The following is an 18,856-nucleotide window of genomic DNA, read 5'->3' on the forward strand; positions in this document are numbered from 1 at the left end:
TTTTTTTTTAACTTTAATTAAAACATTTTATTGCTAAATAATGCTAACCTTCATCTGGGTGAAAGAACTTCTTGAGCTGAGTAAAGGATGTCCAAGTTTAAGTATTTTTATTCATTTATTGAACTTAGTGATTTTTTAATCTTGTGTGGGAAACACAGCTTTGTTTTTAATGGCCTTTTCTTAGACAATTAAGTTGAAAACCATAGACAAGGTCGGAACTTAGGTTTATTTAATGTGAAACAAGAGTACTGTCTCATTGATAGTTTTGTTTCAGTAATTGAGTGCCTAGTTAGTTTCTTTTAGTTTTTCTTTTTTCCATTATACGGTTGTATTTGTTTATTTAACCAATCTGAATATTTGATAATTTGGATATTTTCTGTTTGAAGTTATTTTTAAAAGCCGTAAGGAATAGAAATGGGAAAATATGTTTGTACACATTTATAATGATTTCCTTAAAGTTTGTGGAAGTGGAATTATTAGTGACAAGGTTCTAGGTGTGTTTAGACAATTGTTAACACATGGCCATGATGCTCTATAGGAAACTTCACACCCAGCAGCAGAGAATGATAGCACAGAGTTAGAGGAAGCTCCCTGCTTAACATATTGGAATCTAGAATGTCTTGGAATGAGTAGAATTGTATTTGGACCTTAGTGAGATTGAACAAGATTTCATAAATTCGTTGAAAAAAAATGATGGAAGCAATCCAAATGTTCATCAACTGGTTAATCAATAAACAAGATGTCATTCCTTCCCTTAACCTAGTTAGTTTCTTTAAAGGGTAATTCTTGATATAATTCTTCCTGCTGGTTTTCCTGAGGGTAAGAAAAATTGTTTGAAGTAATGAAATTAATGCTCATTCCTAATCAAATTTGTCTGTGTCCTTTTCTCTGTAGCCTGACTCTGTCAGTAGTAAATTGGTTAGAGAATGGGAGTTTAGAGGTTAGGCTTTACAGGTTTGATCTTTTGTATCTTTTTTCATAGGGAGAATTTCTTCCTTAGCTGTTTAGTTTTAAGACCTGATACAGGATTTCTTGATGTTGAACTATTGATATTTCTGAACCACATAATTCTTTTGTTTTTGGCCATGCCTTGTGGTTTGACGGATCTTAGGGATTGAACCCGTGCCTTTGGCAGTGAAAGTGCAGAGTCCTAACCACTGAACCACCAGGGAATTCCTCACATAGTTCTTTCTTTAGGGACTGTCCTGGAAGGTGTTTAGCAGCACTCTTCCAACTAATTGCACTGCCCCTGTCTGGTCTCCCCAAACTGACAGCAAAAAATGTCTCCAGTTAAATCAGTAGAGTACCACTGTTTTTTTGTTTGTTTTTTTTTTGCGTGGCTTGTGGGATCTTAGTTCCCCGACCAGGGATTGAACCCTTGCCCTTGGCAGTGAAAGTTCAGAGTCTTAACTATTGGACCACCAGGGAAGTCCCTCGAGGCACTGATTTTTAATGTATAGTTACAATTAATTTATAATATTTGGAGTGAAATTTATATAAAATTTGAATTTCACTTCAGTTGTCTGATTTGTTTGCCATCTAATATCCTGAGACTTTAAAAAACAGATTTGCAATTGAAAAGTTTTTCTGTGATGTTAATGTTAATTAAGAAACCTTAATTTCTGGGTTACAATTGTAATAGCTATAAACATACCAATGTCTAATAACAGTAGCCACCAGCCACACTTGGCTATTTCAATTTAAATTAACTAAAATTAAATAATGCTACGTTTTTCAGTTCCTCAGCCACTCTAGCTACATTTCAGGTATGGTAGGCTAATGCCTACTATTCTGGACAGTTCTGTTGGAGAGTGCTTATGCAAAAGATTTGTATTTTATTAGAGATGTTCGCAGAACATTGTTCTCAGGTAGTTTCTTCCTATCTTCCTTTGTAGGCATATTTCTGTACACATCTTACTGTCTTAATTTAAGTAACCAAGCCAACTGTACAAGTGGGTTTTTAAAATATCTAAATATAGGAAGATACAGTGGTGTCTACTTTTAAAAAACGTAGTATCACACATTTAGATTGTCTGTTTTCTATAAGTGATGATTAAATATGCCCTTAAAAACAAGGGAATCCCTGAACCTTTTACAATTTATTTTTAGGGTTTTTGGAGTATGAAGACAATTTATGTCATTTTGGGAGGGTGGTGGGGAATAGTGGTCTCCTTTATGTTCTGCTACTGAGCAAGACTTTACTGAGGAATTAGAAAGTAAAAAACATTGACCTAGCACACAGTAAGATTTTTTTTGTGTGGACAGACATTATCCTTACCACCAAGGGCGATTAAGTATTCTCCATAGTACTCTGTAGTCGTGCTAGGGTCAGGAAGATGATTTTTACGTGCTTTCCTTTCTCCTCATTCCTGGTGTTTCTAAGGAATTGTCGGTAAGTTTAGTTCTGCTCAGAATCATCCCACTAAAGCCTACTAAACTATTAAACGTAGCATTATTGGCCTTGAAGTTACTTTTGTTACAGTAAAATTATAGTCTTATGTACTATCAGATATTTGGTATAATCACTGAATACAGTCTTGTCTTCTAAGCAATCAGGATGTGTGTTTTCGTTCTTTTCTAACATACGCTTTATGCAGCACCTTGTCATGAATAAAATTTCTAACACTGCTTCTGTGGAATCACATGATCTCCTCTACCACAGTCTTCATAGCAGTTTCCAAAAATGTGGCAAAATTCTAATACTAATTAAAACTTGGAAATTGCTAGTTAGGTTGATCTATGAAGGCCTGGTATTTTATAGAGCTAATAGTTTGTTTACCCTCTATATAAATTTGCATAGAAATGTTACTTGTTTCTCTTTTTTCTTTTCTTTTTTTAATGTACAATATTATTCGAAATAGTTACCTTTGTGCTCCACTGGCAAAATAACTATTTTTTTGTTTGCTTCAACAGAACCTTCCACAATCTGTAATTGAAAATGTTGGTGGAAAAATTTTTACATTTGGATCTTATAGATTAGGAGTACATACAAAAGGTAAATATTGTTTTAATTATCTTGAAAAGGAATACTTTTTTAATTTTTAAAAAATTACAGTGACACATCCATATCAGTTACTTGTGGTGCATTATACAGCTTAGGTTTGCATGGAAGAGAGAGTACTTCAGGGAGCCTAAATTTGGTAAGAAGAAAGATATAAAATGATGCCTTTGATACCTGTACTCTCCAATGCAGTATTAAGTAAAATCGAAAATTCAGTTTCTCAGTAGAAGTAGCCACAGTTTCATTGTTGAATAATCACATATGGTTAATGGCTACCATATTGGAAAGTGCACATAAAATACACTTTTCCCATTGGGGAGTTATTTTGGACAGTGCTGCTCTGTCATTTCCTCTACCTGAAGAGTATCAGTCTGGAAATCAGAACAAAAATGAATTGAAGCTTGAAAAAAAAACCTGTGGATTTCCTTTTTCCCATGTGTTTATTATAGTTGTGAAATATAGTTAAGGAAAAAATAAACCCTGAAGATGTGTATCTGCAACCAGTAACAATCACTAATAATACTTTCTTAGTTACATTTGTAGTTTTTTCCCCTGTGTAAATAAATACACGATAAGAATGTTATCATGGCAGAGAACATTATTGAATTCTTTTTGACTGAACATAGTAAGCTTTTGGTCTGCATAATCTTATTTATTCTTATGTAACAAACAGGAGTCCGGGACATAAAGAGGCAATACAGCTTGAACAGTTGCTCCCAACCAGCTCCTGACAGAGCTAGGATTCTAACTCTGGCAGCGTGAGGCTATGCTCTTCAGCCATTAGCCACTAGCCTCTTTTAAAAGTATCTGCCAGTCTAGTGTTCACTTTGTTGTGGCATTATTCCTTCTTCCCATCTCCCACTACTCTGTGCCAGAAGTAGTGCATTTGCTGTTAATGTGTCCTGTGAACTGTATGCCCTTCTCCCCCTTCGTGAGTATACCAGATATATAGCCTTCAGAGTTAGTGCCTCAGGTATTGAGTCTTTTAGGAAAATGACTATGTTCACCTGATTCCATATTGATCTTTCCTTTTATGATCCCAGTTACTCATTTTAATCATCTTTTTTGTGCTCTGTGTACTCAGTGCTGGCCTCCTATCAAGCAGTAAGTTAATAACAATTATCTTACCATGATCTGCCTCTCTGGATTCTTGCCATTGGTCCTTCTTGAAGTGGGTAGGTCCCATTTAGGTGCAGGTAGGAGCCTGGAAGCACCAGTCATGATGTATAGACGATAACTACTTTTTTGTTTCACTAATGAACGTGGCTGTGAGACACCAAGGTGTTGGGTGTATTCTTGAGTACACTAAGAGTTCCTCTCTGAGTCACCTTTCTTTGACTCCTGGTTCACCTGGGCCACTACAAATAGAAAATGCTGCAGGAGAAAATATATCCTATCAATTAGGGTCATGTTTTTCTTGTACTGACTGGTAATTTTTTTCTTAAGAAGAAGGCTGCATTTTTAGAGGCTCATCAATATAATGTTAACAGGTTTTCAACATTAAATACTGCCATGATAAGATGCAGAATAATTTTCTTGTAATAGTAATTAGTGGTTGATGGGTTTAATTTTTTTTTTTTTAAGGTGCCGATATTGATGCGTTGTGTGTTGCACCAAGACATGTTGATCGAAGTGACTTTTTCACCTCATTCTATGATAAGTTGAAATTACAGGAAGAAGTAAAAGATTTAAGAGTGCGTAAATGTTCTGGGTGAAAGGGGAGGAGTTATAAAAATCAGTTTAGTCAATTGAGTGAGTTTTATGGTACAGCCATTAATTTATTGAACTCTTGCAGTTTGCCAGACCCTTTCAAGCTTTATGTGTATGCTTGCATTTTATTCTTTACAGCAGTCTAAAATCATATATCTGTAATCTCATGTACAGAGTAGGAAATGAGGCAAACTAAATATTAAGCAACTTGGCTACCATCATATCGAAGTGGCAGAGATCAAGGATTTGAACCTAGGCTTGTCTGATTTAGGATTCTAGTGTCTTAGAGCTGTTTACTGAGAACCTAGTGTGTGTCAGGCATTGTGGTAAATTATATTTAAACAATTTCAAGTATTACATTTATTTATGAGTACTAAAGCTAGTATAGTTCTAATGTGTAGCTCCAGAGACACTAAACTTGTTTAATTTTCTCACAGGCTGTTGAAGAGGCATTTGTACCAGTTATAAAACTGTGTTTTGATGGGATAGAGGTAAGGTTCAAATAAATAGTTCTTACTATGTATAATTTTAATAGGTGTAGGTTAAAATTTTGATTTATTTCTAAGTTTTGTAATAGGTGAGTTGGTGTGTTATTAATAAGAATTAAGTTTTTTTGAAATGAAAGTGATAACCTATTCTTTGTAGAATATACTACTTTTAGTCTCTTTTAAAAAAAGAGCCTAGTGAAACTAGGAGTTAAAAGATATACAGAAATGTACTGACTGTGAAATGCTGCTACAGAACAGTTTAGTTGATAGTTTTTCCATATGCAGATTTTGTATACTTTTAGTCTCATTAAGGCAATATAACAATATATTTTTACAAATAAAACTTTGCTTTGACTTCATTTAACTTAAATATTTAAGAAGTTGAGAGGAAATTGTGACCTGTTATGTATGCTGAAATATTTCTAATAGGGAAGGATATATGAGCTCAGACTCCTGAAATGATCGTGTAGTTCTTTGCTGTTTTCAGCAAAATAATGAAAGTAGTTGCAACAGAGTTGACAGTGAAGTGACTTCAGTTGTTTGTTGTGTTACTTCTGCCATACGTAACAGTGCTGGAAAGTCACTGGTAGTAATAATGACGGTTATAAACTTTCAGAAACTGGAAGAATAATACTTCATTTTTTTTTCTTTAAAAAGTGGTTTCTGTAATTGCTGCATAAGGTGCCCAACTATCTTCTGTGAAATATGACTAACCTTAATAAATAGGCATTAAGATATTAAATTTAGTAAAGGATTATCAAGTTCATTTACTGTCAGTGTTTAAATAAATATAAAACAATCTGTAGTGTAGATGATGCTTTATTTTTCCAAAAAGAACATCAGCAACGAAGGGGAGGGTTTTTGTTTTTTGTTTTGTTTGTTTGTTTGTTTTGGTAGAGACCCAACTCAATTGTGTAAACTTCTTAGGATGGAGATAAAAGTCAGATGGTTACTTGAAATATTTAATGTGTTTGTTATCACTGAGTTGCTTTTTGAGTTACCTGTTTTTGCTTTTGTTTTTTGTGAGCATGTAGTCTTTATTTCTGTGTAAATTGGGGGAGATACTGGATTTTGAAATCTGTATCACTGGAAAATGTAGGCTCTATCACAAGTACTTATTTGTGTAAGTGTACAGTTTTTTCCTATCTTGTTAGGTGCATGTTTAAATGATTTTTCACAGTAAGCTGCTAAAATACAGCTTTTTAAAGTGATCTTATTAAAGGCATGTTTCTCTGGCAGCATTCCAAGTTTGGGACCATGAAATCATATCCTCGGGAATAATTTCCAGACTGTGCCAAATTTCTTTTGTCCTCATCTTTTTGAAAAAAGGAAAAAAGCAATTTTGTCAGTTGTACTCTATGAGTCTTCAAAATTAGCCAGTTTTTGTTTTGTTTCTATTTAGTCATAACTAAGTTGGAGAAACAGACTAATATTATCGATACATAAGTTCTTAAATATAAAAGTTTCCCTTTTTACTGACAGGTATATTTGGGCTACATATAACCATATTGGCTTTATATTTGGTACTTTTTAGGATATAATCAATTCACAGTTCATCTAGATGGAGAACTAAACAGTTAATTTTACGTAATCCCGTTTGCATTTAGCAAACTTAGTAAATTAAACTTAGAAAATAATGATTAAAATGACAAGTAGCTGTTTATACAAGTTCTGTTTAGTATTACCATGTTTTACCACCTGGTTAAAATATCTTTGGTAGGAATTTCGTTTGAACTTTGAATGTGTTGTCAAGTTAACAGCTGATGAGAAGATCCTGGTTTAAGAAGTATTAAGTGTTTTCTTTTTTAAAGAAATGCCTTAAAAATAATTTGACCAATATGGAATGTTAAGTTTTGTTTTTGTTTTAGATTGATATTTTGTTTGCAAGATTAGCACTGCAGACTATTCCAGAAGACTTGGACTTAAGAGATGACAGTCTGCTTAAAAATTTAGATATAAGATGCATAAGAAGTCTTAACGGTATGTAAAAACATATTTCCTTTTGCATAGTAGCAGTTTTGGTCAAATATGAAATAGTTTTTAACTCAGGTTTTATAATGAAGCTTTTAATAGCCATATTGCTTATCCATAGTAAGTCAAACAAAATGAACTTTTTACTTAATAGTTAGGCTATAATGGGATATTTAGTAATTTGTTATATTCATTGGTATTGTGCATTGTTATTTCTCTTCTTCCTGGGATGTTTAAGTACTGCCTGACATTTGTACTCTAAGGCTAGTGGTTTAGGTTTCACCTTGTAACTCTGTTAATTTTGATCCTGCTAACCTTTGTAACATTTTCAACTGTTGTGTTTAAAAGGTTTACATTTGAACACTTATTTTAGCATTGTTTGTTGCCATGCTCTTGAAGAACAATTCTTGGAAACTTAAGTGGATCAAGCCCCATTCACTAAATGTGAACTGGAAGACATTTTAGTTATGGGTTGGAAGTTTGAGATGAAGCAGATTACAGTTCACATTATTTAGTTTAGGGTAGTGCTTGTGATAGGAGATAAAGTTTTATATTTTTTATTTGTCTCTTTAGTAACATTACTGATTATACCAAGTAAATTTTTATTTAATTTGACATTAGTCTCAGAAAATTTAAAAGAAATATTATCATTAAACTTTTGATGATTTAATGTTCTGTTTTTTTTGTTTTTTGTTTTACTCCCGTTAATTAGGTTGCAGGGTAACCGATGAAATTTTACATCTAGTACCAAACATTGACAACTTCAGGTTAACCCTGAGAGCTATCAAACTGTGGGCCAAACGTGAGTTCAGAATTTGTTGGCTAGCTTATTAAACATGTTTAAGCTTTTGTTCAACACTAACTTTTCTTTTTGCTTTTCCCTTATCAACAGGCCACAACATCTATTCCAATATATTAGGTTTCCTCGGTGGTGTTTCCTGGGCTATGCTAGTAGCAAGAACTTGCCAGCTTTATCCAAATGCAATAGCATCAACTCTTGTACATAAATTTTTCTTGGTATTTTCTAAATGGTATGTGTTTAGATTATATTAAAATAAAATTGATTGTAGACACTGAAGTTTAGTCTTATTTCTATGACATTCTGCAGCTGGTCTCAGATTCAAATTTTAGTTCATGATGTAGCAGTGTAGGTAGCCTTGGGGAGATCATGTTGTGTATAACATAGCAAACCTAAATTCCATTCCTTTTCCCCAGCTTTCCCAGGATAGTAAGGCAGGTGCTATTTTTACTTCCGTGCATAAGCTTACTCTCTAGAACTCTGAATTTTCGCTGTAATGTCTGCTAAAATCCAGTGAGTTGATAGGTTGGGAAATCAGTTACTTTGGATAAAACTTAAATATACCACCTCTTTTAATTTACTCTTTAAATTCTTCTAAATCTATAGGCTGTTAGTTTCTTGTGGTTATTTTTGCTTTCAGCTGCCCATTTATCTTTTAGTAGAATATTAAAGATGTAAATGTATATAAGGCTTTTAAGGATTATTATAAGTGCTTGAGAAGCAGTTGATCATCCCTTTGAGATTAGTCATTAACCCAGGAGAGATTTGTTTTAAAAGCTCTCCCTCATTTCAGCATGGTCACATTGGTCAGCCATTATTTCTTTTAAGTAAAAGATTGCTATTTCGTATTAGTTGCTTTGGCCCAAAAGGTTAAGAGTTCTTGGTTTTTAATCAAATTGATCTGAAAGATTTGTCTTCCCTGTTTATGCCAGCCTCTGTACCTCCTGCCTCTGAAAAAAGAGTTTTAGTTATTTTATAAAAATTAGAGTTACTGGAGACAGTTTATAATTTAGAACTGTGCCACACTCACTTTGCAATACACGTTCCGTAATTTATGGGTTTGATAGCACTTAATTATATATAACCAGGTTTGATGAGAAAAATGTCAGAATTTCTCTTAATGCTACACATACATAGCAAATAATATTTCTAAGAAGCTAACCTTGATATTAAAGATGGCAAATGTTTTTCAGTTTTTAATCTCTTCTGTAAAGGACTGAGGTAGCTACCTCAGAACACATCTTGAAAACAGTGTGTTCACATCATTACACATATTCATGTTAATAGCCTTTAAGTAATGAGATAGAGAAAAATTTTCCCAACAGTTTTTATAATTATTCATGCTCCTTTGCCTGTAATGAATTAACTTTTCATCCTCAGTTGTCTTTGGGTGGAGCTAGTATAAAGACAGGATCTTTGTCTTTACAAGGGAGGTTTTATCCTGTTCAAGTTTGAGGTGAATACATCAGATGTCTTGGGATAGTACTTTTTAATTCGACTGATGCTTTATCAGTTCTTTGCAAGGCAGAGAAGATGTTTGACTTCAGTCTGAGAAAGCTACCAAATGGTTTAAGTTAATTTCATAGAGGAACAGTAATTCAAGTAGTCTAACGTTGACAGAAAGGAATAAAAGATTATATGTACCAAGAGGGCAAAATGAATGAAGAAGGATCACATTCACAAATGCTGTATGTTTAACAAAATTCGTATAGATGGTAATATCCAGTAGTCTTATCAAGTGCTACAATCTTTTTAAACAGGGAATGGCCAAATCCAGTCCTATTGAAACAGCCTGAAGAATGCAATCTTAATTTGCCTGTATGGGACCCAAGGGTTAGTGTATTATTTTTTCCCCTACAAATTCACACTGTGCAATAACAAGTAAAAATCATCTGCATAAAGTTCAGGGAGACTTCCCACCCTGTTACATATGAGTGGACATGTTCGTATTACACTTTATTTTTAATCTCAACTATAATTGTCCTCTGATGTGAGAAGCATAATTATGTACCCTGTAAAAACTACATTTAATTGTACATAGTTTATAGTATCAAGGTCACTAACAATTTATTCTATATAGAACTACCTTGTAAGTCAAAGTTGTGTGGGCATTTGTGCTTAAAAAAAAATAATAAAAGGATACTAAAAATCCCTGTATTTTTTTTTTGTTTGATCTAAATATTCTGCTAAAACTGGGTTATTGTAGGAAAACTGTTGCTTAATGCTTAATGTTTAACTGTGGCAGATAACTTCTAAGCAATATCACTTTAATTACTATGATGTAATTGTAAAAATTGGTTTGGATAATTCAGATTACAAAAGCATGGTTGGGCTGAAGAGGAGCTTGCATTCTGCTTCTTCAGAAGTTACGACCTTTACTGCTTACTCAGTTTAAATGTTAACAACATGCACTTTATTAATTGATGAAAAAGTTAGATTTGAATAAGGCTTTCTAGAATAAGGCTTTCTTTCCTATTTTTCTACATTAATTTGCTATTTTATTACAGTATCAAAAATACTGTCAGTTTTAAGCTTTGTTAATGACATCAAGCTGTGTATTTTCAAGTTTTCCAAACCTCAAGACATTTAATTTTGGAGGGATATGAATTTACAGTTTCCGCTGTGGAAATATGCCCCTTTTATCGTTAGTATACGGATTAAGACGAATAGTTATTAAATCATTTCATTATCTCTTAAAATGATAACAACATGGATAAAGTAGTTTTACCATGTGTCAATAAGCTTCTGCTCCTGATAAGGGTATGTTAAAAACTAAGTGTAAAATTGGTTTATACAGAACATAATGTAATATGACATTTCTCAAAAGTGTAATTGTGTGTGCATCCCTGTTTCTGTTGTTGAAAAAAGAAAAACTGAACATCAGTAGATGCCCAATTAGAACCTTTTTTTGCTTGTTAGGCACACTATTTCTAGTAAGGTCGCCAAAATAGTCATGCCCAAATGATTGAAACAAAGCATTAGTTTAGACCAAATCACAGATTCTGTAAAGAATTCCTATAAAAACAGTGTCTCTTTACATGTTTTTTCTTTCTCAACTCCAGCTATGAAATGAAATAAAATTTAATCATTGGTTCAGTTTAACAAGGGGTAAAAAGTCCAAGTATCTGTTGCATATGTACTTGAAGAAACTGATTGGCTGTTGTTGTATGTAGGTAAACCCCAGTGATAGGTACCATCTTATGCCTATAATTACACCAGCATACCCACAACAGAACTCCACGTACAATGTGTCCGTTTCAACACGGATGGTCATGGTTGAGGAGTTTAAACAAGGTAAGTGTTTAAACTTATGCTCTCGTTTATACACGAAGGATTTACGTACCATTGTACACTCAGTAGTCGGGTATTCAATTAAATCAAAGCAATCACTGAAGTGGATTTTGGTGTTTATTGGTTACAGATTATATTTGAGAATTAACTTGAAAAACTCAGTTTAATTTCTTTTAAGCAATTTACTTTTGACTATATATTGGAAGATTAACCAAAGTTTAAAGCTGTACCCTTAGCTGGGCCATTATGGTTTAGTGCTGTACTATTGCCGTGTGAAATTGTAAATGATATTATAGTTTCTCTCCACTGGGTGATACGAGACGCTCTTAGCAGGCTATATACTTGGAAAGAGCTTTGAGCAGGATTTTGGCCAAACTGCCCACTGTTTCGGAATAGCCCCTAAACTTCTGAATCCCGGTAGTATTGCTAATTTGAAGGAGTAGCTATTGCTAAATGGCCTTTAAGGGACGTAGCTAGAACTGGATTGTTTAATTTGATACAACTCAAGGAAATAGAATCAGCTGTATGACTGCCAGCTTCAAACTCAGATGTGTAAAGTTCTTTTCTATATTCTAAAGGGGCTCTTTGTGGGAAGATGTTGCTATCCTTTTATGGGAAACTTGTTTTTTAGAAAGGCAAAGAAGCAAGCTTATGGGAAGTTTTTCTTGGGTAACTCCAGTGCTTCAGTTTTAGAAGAGAGTCATTCTATGGGCATGGCAGTTTAGAGTAATGGCAATTTGCCAGAAACCCGAGTCTCAAAGAAATCCTCCAGCTTTTTTGAAAAGTGTGTATGTAAGAATCTTTATGCTCTAAAGTCATAGACTAAAGTTGCTATGTTAAAATAATGATTTTAGGATTATAGTGAATGTATGTGGTATATTTAAGATCTTTAAAATTCTAGATTCTTAGACTGAAGCATGCAAACATTTTAATATGTTTTTAATTTAGGTCTTGCTATCACAGATGAAATTTTGCTGAGTAAGGCAGAGTGGTCCAAACTTTTTGAAGCTCCAAACTTCTTTCAAAAGTACAAGTATGTATTTTAAGGCATGTCGGACATGTTGCTCTCTTAAGTAATGGTTTAATAGTAGCATACGTGACATCTCTTCTTGCTAGACTAATGTAGTTTTGAATTTTCCTTTAAATATCTTCTACACAAGTTTTCTTCCTGTCACAAAGGGCATACTGTTTTTAGTAAACCCCCTATTGTTTCTTTGTCAAGGTAAAGTGTAGGCCCTATGGTTTTGCTGCTTGATGTAACCAAACTTCTACACTTGTAGCAACATCAATTCTGAAGGCTTGTTAGTCATGACCAAAACTCTTAAATCTGTATACCTTGGCAAAGGAGTGAACTGTTACAATCTGTAGGTAATATTCTCTATTAAGTAACTAAGTGTTTTCAGGCAGTCCTGGAAACTTATTTGTCATTAAGATTCTCTATAACATAGGCACAGCTAATAAAATGTCAATATATGTAGTCAGTAAAATGTTTTCAGTAGTTGTAGCACATGATTGGCCTACCATTTCCCCCTAATGTTAATATAGCCCCTTCAAATATTTCTACACATAATTTTCATGGAATCTCAGTGGGTGTAATATTTTTTACTAATGGTTTTAATATAATGGTTTAATACCGTAGTGCAGGTTAATAGCCTGATTGTGTTGGTTTTGATGAAAACTGTAAGTTATAATAAATCTTACTTTTTAAAAAAAATGGACTTGCACTTTTATTTGCCCTGAGCTGAAAACTTGCCAAAGTCCCACTTAAAAAATTTTTTTCTTTAATGCTTGAAATTTTCCTGACCATTTGATCTTGTGTTGGATTGTGTTTTGTAATAATCTAAGCAAGATTGCTTTATGCTATTTCCCCAATTAAAAACAAGAATGATGACCTTCATGATGTCTCTGTGTTTTGTTTCTGTATCTTTTGCATGAAAAAGCAATAATGGAGCCAGCTTAATTGTTGTGTTCTGGGAGCACTGCATTGTCAGTAAAAATTTAAATAGCATAACATTGAATGTTCTTGTTTATTACTTATTTCCCGTAAGTTGTGCTTTTCCATTTGGCAGATAACTTTCCATTGTTTTTTTTTATTTTAACCACTGTTGAGGAAGTACCTTTGAACATTTAAACTAATAAACATATATTCTGATACTTTAAAAACTACAGCGTGAAAGAGTGCACGATTACTTGTAAGGAGAATAAAGAAGTTGGTCTTGTAGAAAAGTGTCAGCATCTCTTAATCCCTGAGAACCCAAGGTGAAGCTAGATTGGTTCTTTTTCCTGTCTCATTTTCTTGTAGAAGTAAGAGGTGGGTAGAAAGAAATTCTTCTAAGTACCTACTTAAGTGGTTTCTTTCACTTTAAGAAAGATGAGTGTTGAAATTGAACAGACCTCCATAAAGTCATCTATTTGAATAAATTTGTATTAGTAGAACTAGAAGGTTTTTTTCTTTTTTAAGCTTGCTCAATCTTTCCTTTTAAACTTTTAGGCCATCCTTCAATCTATGCCAAATAGTACATATAAGGTCTTCAGTTGACTGATTACAAGATTTATAGATTACTGCCTTTACTGAATTCTCTTGAAACAAATTATCTTAAATTGTTAAAAACGACTTTAAACGTAATTAGATATGAGGATTAGCAACAAATAGAGGAAATTATATCAGGAAAATTTGAATGTAAGCTGTGAGTCCTGGGAAAAAGAATTCATGACAACAACGAGCGAGTTTTGCCCACACCAAATTCTACTTAGGTTTTTAACTTTTTTCAAAAAATTTTCCTTTTAAAGAATTAGTGATTGCTATCATTAGACTGAGTTATTCCCAGATTTGAAATCTTTTTAAATATATGAATTACCCCAAAGGCTAGCTGTACAACTGAATTGAAATCCTTAGGTTTGCCTTGAGTCAAAGTTATTTAAGCTTATTTCAAGTATATGCTGAAAGTATTGTTTGTTATGTATTGGATTTTAAGTCATATGTAGTATACCTGCCTGCCTTTCTTGGATGGGAAGAAACCATGAAGGAAATGTCAGTTGTCTTAGAAAGCAGACCATCTTTCAGAAGATATCACTGTTTCTTGCGAAATTTTATAGTTCTAAGAAAATATTTTTCATGTTTTACCTTTAAGATATTCAAGCTTACAGTAACCAGGAGTAAAATAAATCATTATTGACATAGGAAATGTGAATATTTATTTCAGATGTTCCATTTCTTTAGGAAACAAGGAAGCAAAGGTATTAGGGAAAAAAGCCAAATGTTCTCAGGAATAAGAGTAATAATTTATAATTTCAAGGAGTATGTATATATAGAATAATTTAGTCTCAAAATGTTTTAAAGACTTTAAAAATAGTGAACTATAATTCTTGGACCTGAGTTACTTAAAGATGGACTTACAGGGATTTTTATCTAAGATAATTAGATTTTCACTGCACACATCTGAGCTGTTACCTACCCAGGGAAAATATTAATGTGATGAAATGGCCAGGAAACCTACTTACAAAGTGCTTTTTTGGAGTAAATAGTTGTGAGGTAATAATAGCAATTAAATTGTTTCTGGAAGTTTTTAAAGAGGTTTTAATTCATTTGTGGTACATTTTTATAGTTAAGTTTTCTTATTGGAAACTGATAATCTTTAAATTTGGGGAAAAGTTAATCATTGCATTGGCTTCAAAGTGTCTTATGGAGTCATTTGAGCACCTGAAGCATGATAGTGGCACTGTGAAATAGGGGATGGTATTTTTTGGATCAGCAACAAAATAAATAGTCTAAATTTAGATTTATTTCTACTTTTCTCTGTGCTCTGATAGGTAACTTAAGAATTAATGGCAGGTTATTTCTATTAAACATAATTACTGTGTTTTGTATCTCCCATTTCACATTTGCTTACATGTGGCTGAGTAAAGGACATTTGACTTCAGCATACATACTTGTTAGTTGTTTAATACTTTGAGCTATGTTTAAACAGATGCTTGTATCATAAACGATGTGCAGAGTAGATCCCCCCTCCCCCACTCCCTGCTTTTCCACTGGATTTCATTAAGGACCAAAGTTGAACTCTTTAAGCTTTAAAACTTTAAACTTTGAATTGCCAACAAGATTATGTACAAATGGACTTAAGCTTTTGTTCAAAACTCAGATGGTCATTAAGAGTATCCATTTCAATAGTGTGGTCAAAGAGTTATTTAGGCTTGAGTTTTGTCCTTATATTAGGTGAACCCAGACAATTTTGCTCTTTTTGAGTTTTTGTGTGCATGCCTTTTTATACTTTGTCTTATCCTGTTATAAGTTGTTGTTCTTTAGTCAGTTTTTTCTCCATCCCCTTGCCCGCCCTCCCCCTCCCCCTTTTAAATATGTTGTCCATTTTCAAACTCCCGGGGAACTGGAAATCAGGTTACTGAGGTTATTAGGATTTTGTTTGATTTTTAAGAGCATTTGGGGCCCCAAGAGGGTTTTCTGTATATGTAAAACGCATGAGCTTTTAGTGCTTTTATGTGACATATTGACTTCTATTTATTTGGGCTCTTTGTGTTTGTTCTGTATATTTGGTTTGCTCTAAATGGTGAACAAATTAAACTGGTAAAGGAAAGGAAGTATTGGTCTGTATGGATTTGGACTGCATATTTACTTTTCTGTCTACGTGTTTTCATATTTGTGTATATTACCTCTGTTACCTTAAAATTTACAAATACTTGAAGTTAATTTAAAATCTTTGGTGATGTTCTGACTTTTCAAACTAGTATCTGGATTAGATAATGATGTCTGTTTTTTGAGGTAAAGTTTCTGGTGAGAAGTTTGACTTCTATCACCTCTAAAATGGATTTTGTAGAAAACAATTAGATTGAACTTTTTTTTTTTAGTCTTATGGAAATTATACTTTAGTTGTAAATTGTTTTAAAAAGATTTAAAATAGTCATAATGGTGTTTTCTGAAATGAAAACTTGCTTTTGCTCTAGTTTGAATGGATTCTGCATAGAAGTCACATTGCTTTGTTGCTCTCACATTAATAATGTCTGCTTCTTTGTTATAGACATTCATACTGTTGTTTGAAAAAAATCATGAGGCCTAACTTAAGTATTCAGGTTAATTTTTGCTACTTTTTAATTTGAATTTAAAAGCATAATGTATTTGATACTATTTTTGAAGTTACTGATGTATGTATATATATTTAGTGATCTGTTTTTGTGGCTGAAGCCTTGGTGCTTTATTTCCATCAAAGCAATTTTGCTTTAATAGTTTACATTTTAGTGAGGTAATTCTGTAGATAAAGCAATCCACCAGAATCATTGAACCAAATTATCAGTTGTTTAGTCAACGTTTTTGAATTAAGTTGTTTTTTGGGTAATTATTCATAAAATAACTGTCTTTTTCAGAAAAATTAAACTTTCCATTAGTTTAGAAACTTGTGGAATTTAGCGTTTTTGATTTTATGTCCAAACTGAGATTGCAGTTCTCGCTTGCTAAATTGATCTATAACTGTCACGAAGCTTATTACATTATGGTATTAATATCCAGCACAGAGCACTTAAATGAAATAAATAGCATGTTGTCTTTATCTTCAAAGGCATTATATTGTACTTCTAGCAAGTGCACCAACTGAAAAACAACGCCTGGAATGGTGAGTATGAGATTAGATTTTACAAAAAACAACAACAACAAAAACAAAACTTCAGAATGAATCAGATAGCCACAGAACACAGTAGGAGGTGGAAGTCCTTAAAACATCGTTTGGTTTTTTTCGTAAATGGAGCTTTCCTACTTGTAATGAAAATATAGGAATTTGGAGATACGTATACAGCTTTTTTTGTTTGCCTTACAGAGATCACGTATTATTTCTTACCTGTATATTTAAAGTGTTTTGTTTTAGTTTACTGATTTTTTTTTTCCTTTATTTGTGGGGCTGTCTTTTGTAACCTTCTTGGTTTGAAATGTGGCTTGATTCTCTTCTCCCTGCGGTTTTCACTTTATCATTTTGGGGGTAGAACATAAGGCTTCAGTTTTTATCAATGGGAGTTTAGACAGTTGAACTGCCCTCGTGTGTGTTTAAGTTATGGTCTTCATATTACAGCTTTACACAAACATACTTGATTTTGTGCATTTTATTTTGTTTTTTAAATTAACCAGAATTTTCATTAATAATGAGTGACATTTGTTCAGGGTGGGCTTGGTGGAATCAAAAATCCGAATCTTGGTTGGAAGTTTGGAGAAGAATGAATTTATTACACTGGCTCATGTGAATCCCCAGTCATTTCCAGCACCCAAAGAAAATCCTGACAAGTAAGCAGTCCTCTAATGTAATCCAGTTTCCCTATCCCCTTTTCCGCTTTTGCACACGGAAGTTTTATAGGCAATTTTTAATAACTCGAGTCACTATTGATTACATATGGGTCAGACCAGTTTGAGATTTATGGTTTAGCGTTTCCTGGTTGGAAAGACTGAAGAGAAGCACTGCTTTTTTTTTTTTTTTTAAGTGAAAAATTACCCCTAAAGTAAGTTGTCATGATGCAGTGCCTGTTAACTAATTTGAGTTCAGATTCTGTAGAGCTGCACTTTAGCATTTCTTAATGTACCTTCTCTTTTTTTGTAAAGTGATTTTCAGAATAGCTGCTATATCAAACATCAGTCTTTGCTTTTTATCTTAATTTTTTAAAAAAGAACATGCTTTTGACTTTATGCCATCTCTAATAAAAATAAGTTACGTTTGCTTAAATTACTTAGGTATATTCATCTGTAGATTACAAGAGAGGCAAACTTTTGTGTCATGAATGACTTTAAAAGCTGTCTGAGTAAATTATTCATAAAAATTACTAAATGTTCTTTGGATGAATTAATCTACTCTAAGTGAGGTTAATATCTCATCCTTATTGAAGCCATACATATAGGAATAATCTTGTTTTTCGAAATTGATGTATTATTATTCTGTCTAGTCTTTTATAAATGAGAGAAACAATATATAAGTAAGTAGCATAACTTGTGAGCTTAGCCATAGAGATTTCGTTTGCTACAAAAAAATAGTTTTAAGTGTTAAATGGAAAAAAATGCTTTGATATGATCTTGCAGAAATTTGATTTGTGATAGGTTCTGGAACATTGAGAAGATCTGTTATTAAAAGCTGCCTCACTTTATTTTTCTAAGGACTTTTTATAGGTCAATTTCTGGTTTGATTGTTGCTGTTATTACCTATATGAAATTCTACTTTGCCTATAACCAGTTTGTTGTATTTGGAGGGTGAGGGGAGTTTTAATAGTGAGCTTTTTCAAAAAAAATATAGCAGCATTAAAGAATTGAAGATTGAAAAATATTAGTGAATGGGTCATTTATGATTGTGCTGTAGCAGAATCACTGTTACTCTTGTTTCTACAGATTATTTCCTTTTGCACTCAAGTAAAAGAGTTGTCAGTTGAGCTTTTATAAACTTTTTTTAGTTGCTTCAATCTTAATTATTAAAAGACTGATCCATTCAGTAGATACATCATTAAATGTTCAAAAGTAGCTGAATCACCCATCATTCTTATTGTTATACTGTGGACAGATTTCTGTTCATGCAGCCTTTTCAGTTGAGTTTAAAAGTTTAGGGAGTATACGTTAACGTCTAG

The 18,856-nt window shown here is 33.0% G+C and overlaps 1 protein-coding gene across 9 annotated transcripts in view; it reads left to right on the forward strand.

Annotated features, from left to right (window-relative positions):
* Positions 1–18,856, forward strand: part of PAPOLA (poly(A) polymerase alpha) — a 57,481-nt gene that overhangs the window by 17,453 nt on the left and 21,172 nt on the right. For all 9 annotated transcript variants that reach the window (XM_057733540.1, XM_057733542.1, XM_057733538.1 and 6 more), the window contains 11 exons: positions 2,914–2,995; positions 4,586–4,695; positions 5,149–5,202; positions 7,068–7,179; positions 7,883–7,972; positions 8,063–8,201; positions 9,730–9,802; positions 11,143–11,263; positions 12,209–12,293; positions 16,825–16,878; positions 17,418–17,537. In XM_057733540.1, coding sequence (XP_057589523.1) covers positions 2,914–2,995; positions 4,586–4,695; positions 5,149–5,202; positions 7,068–7,179; positions 7,883–7,972; positions 8,063–8,201; positions 9,730–9,802; positions 11,143–11,263; positions 12,209–12,293; positions 16,825–16,878; positions 17,418–17,537 — 1,040 coding nt within the window. The remainder of the gene's footprint in view (positions 1–2,913; positions 2,996–4,585; positions 4,696–5,148; positions 5,203–7,067; positions 7,180–7,882; positions 7,973–8,062; positions 8,202–9,729; positions 9,803–11,142; positions 11,264–12,208; positions 12,294–16,824; positions 16,879–17,417; positions 17,538–18,856) is intronic.

Source organism: Hippopotamus amphibius, chromosome 4 (assembly GCF_030028045.1).
Source record: "Hippopotamus amphibius kiboko isolate mHipAmp2 chromosome 4, mHipAmp2.hap2, whole genome shotgun sequence".
NCBI classification, from domain to species: Eukaryota; Metazoa; Chordata; class Mammalia; order Artiodactyla; family Hippopotamidae; genus Hippopotamus; species Hippopotamus amphibius.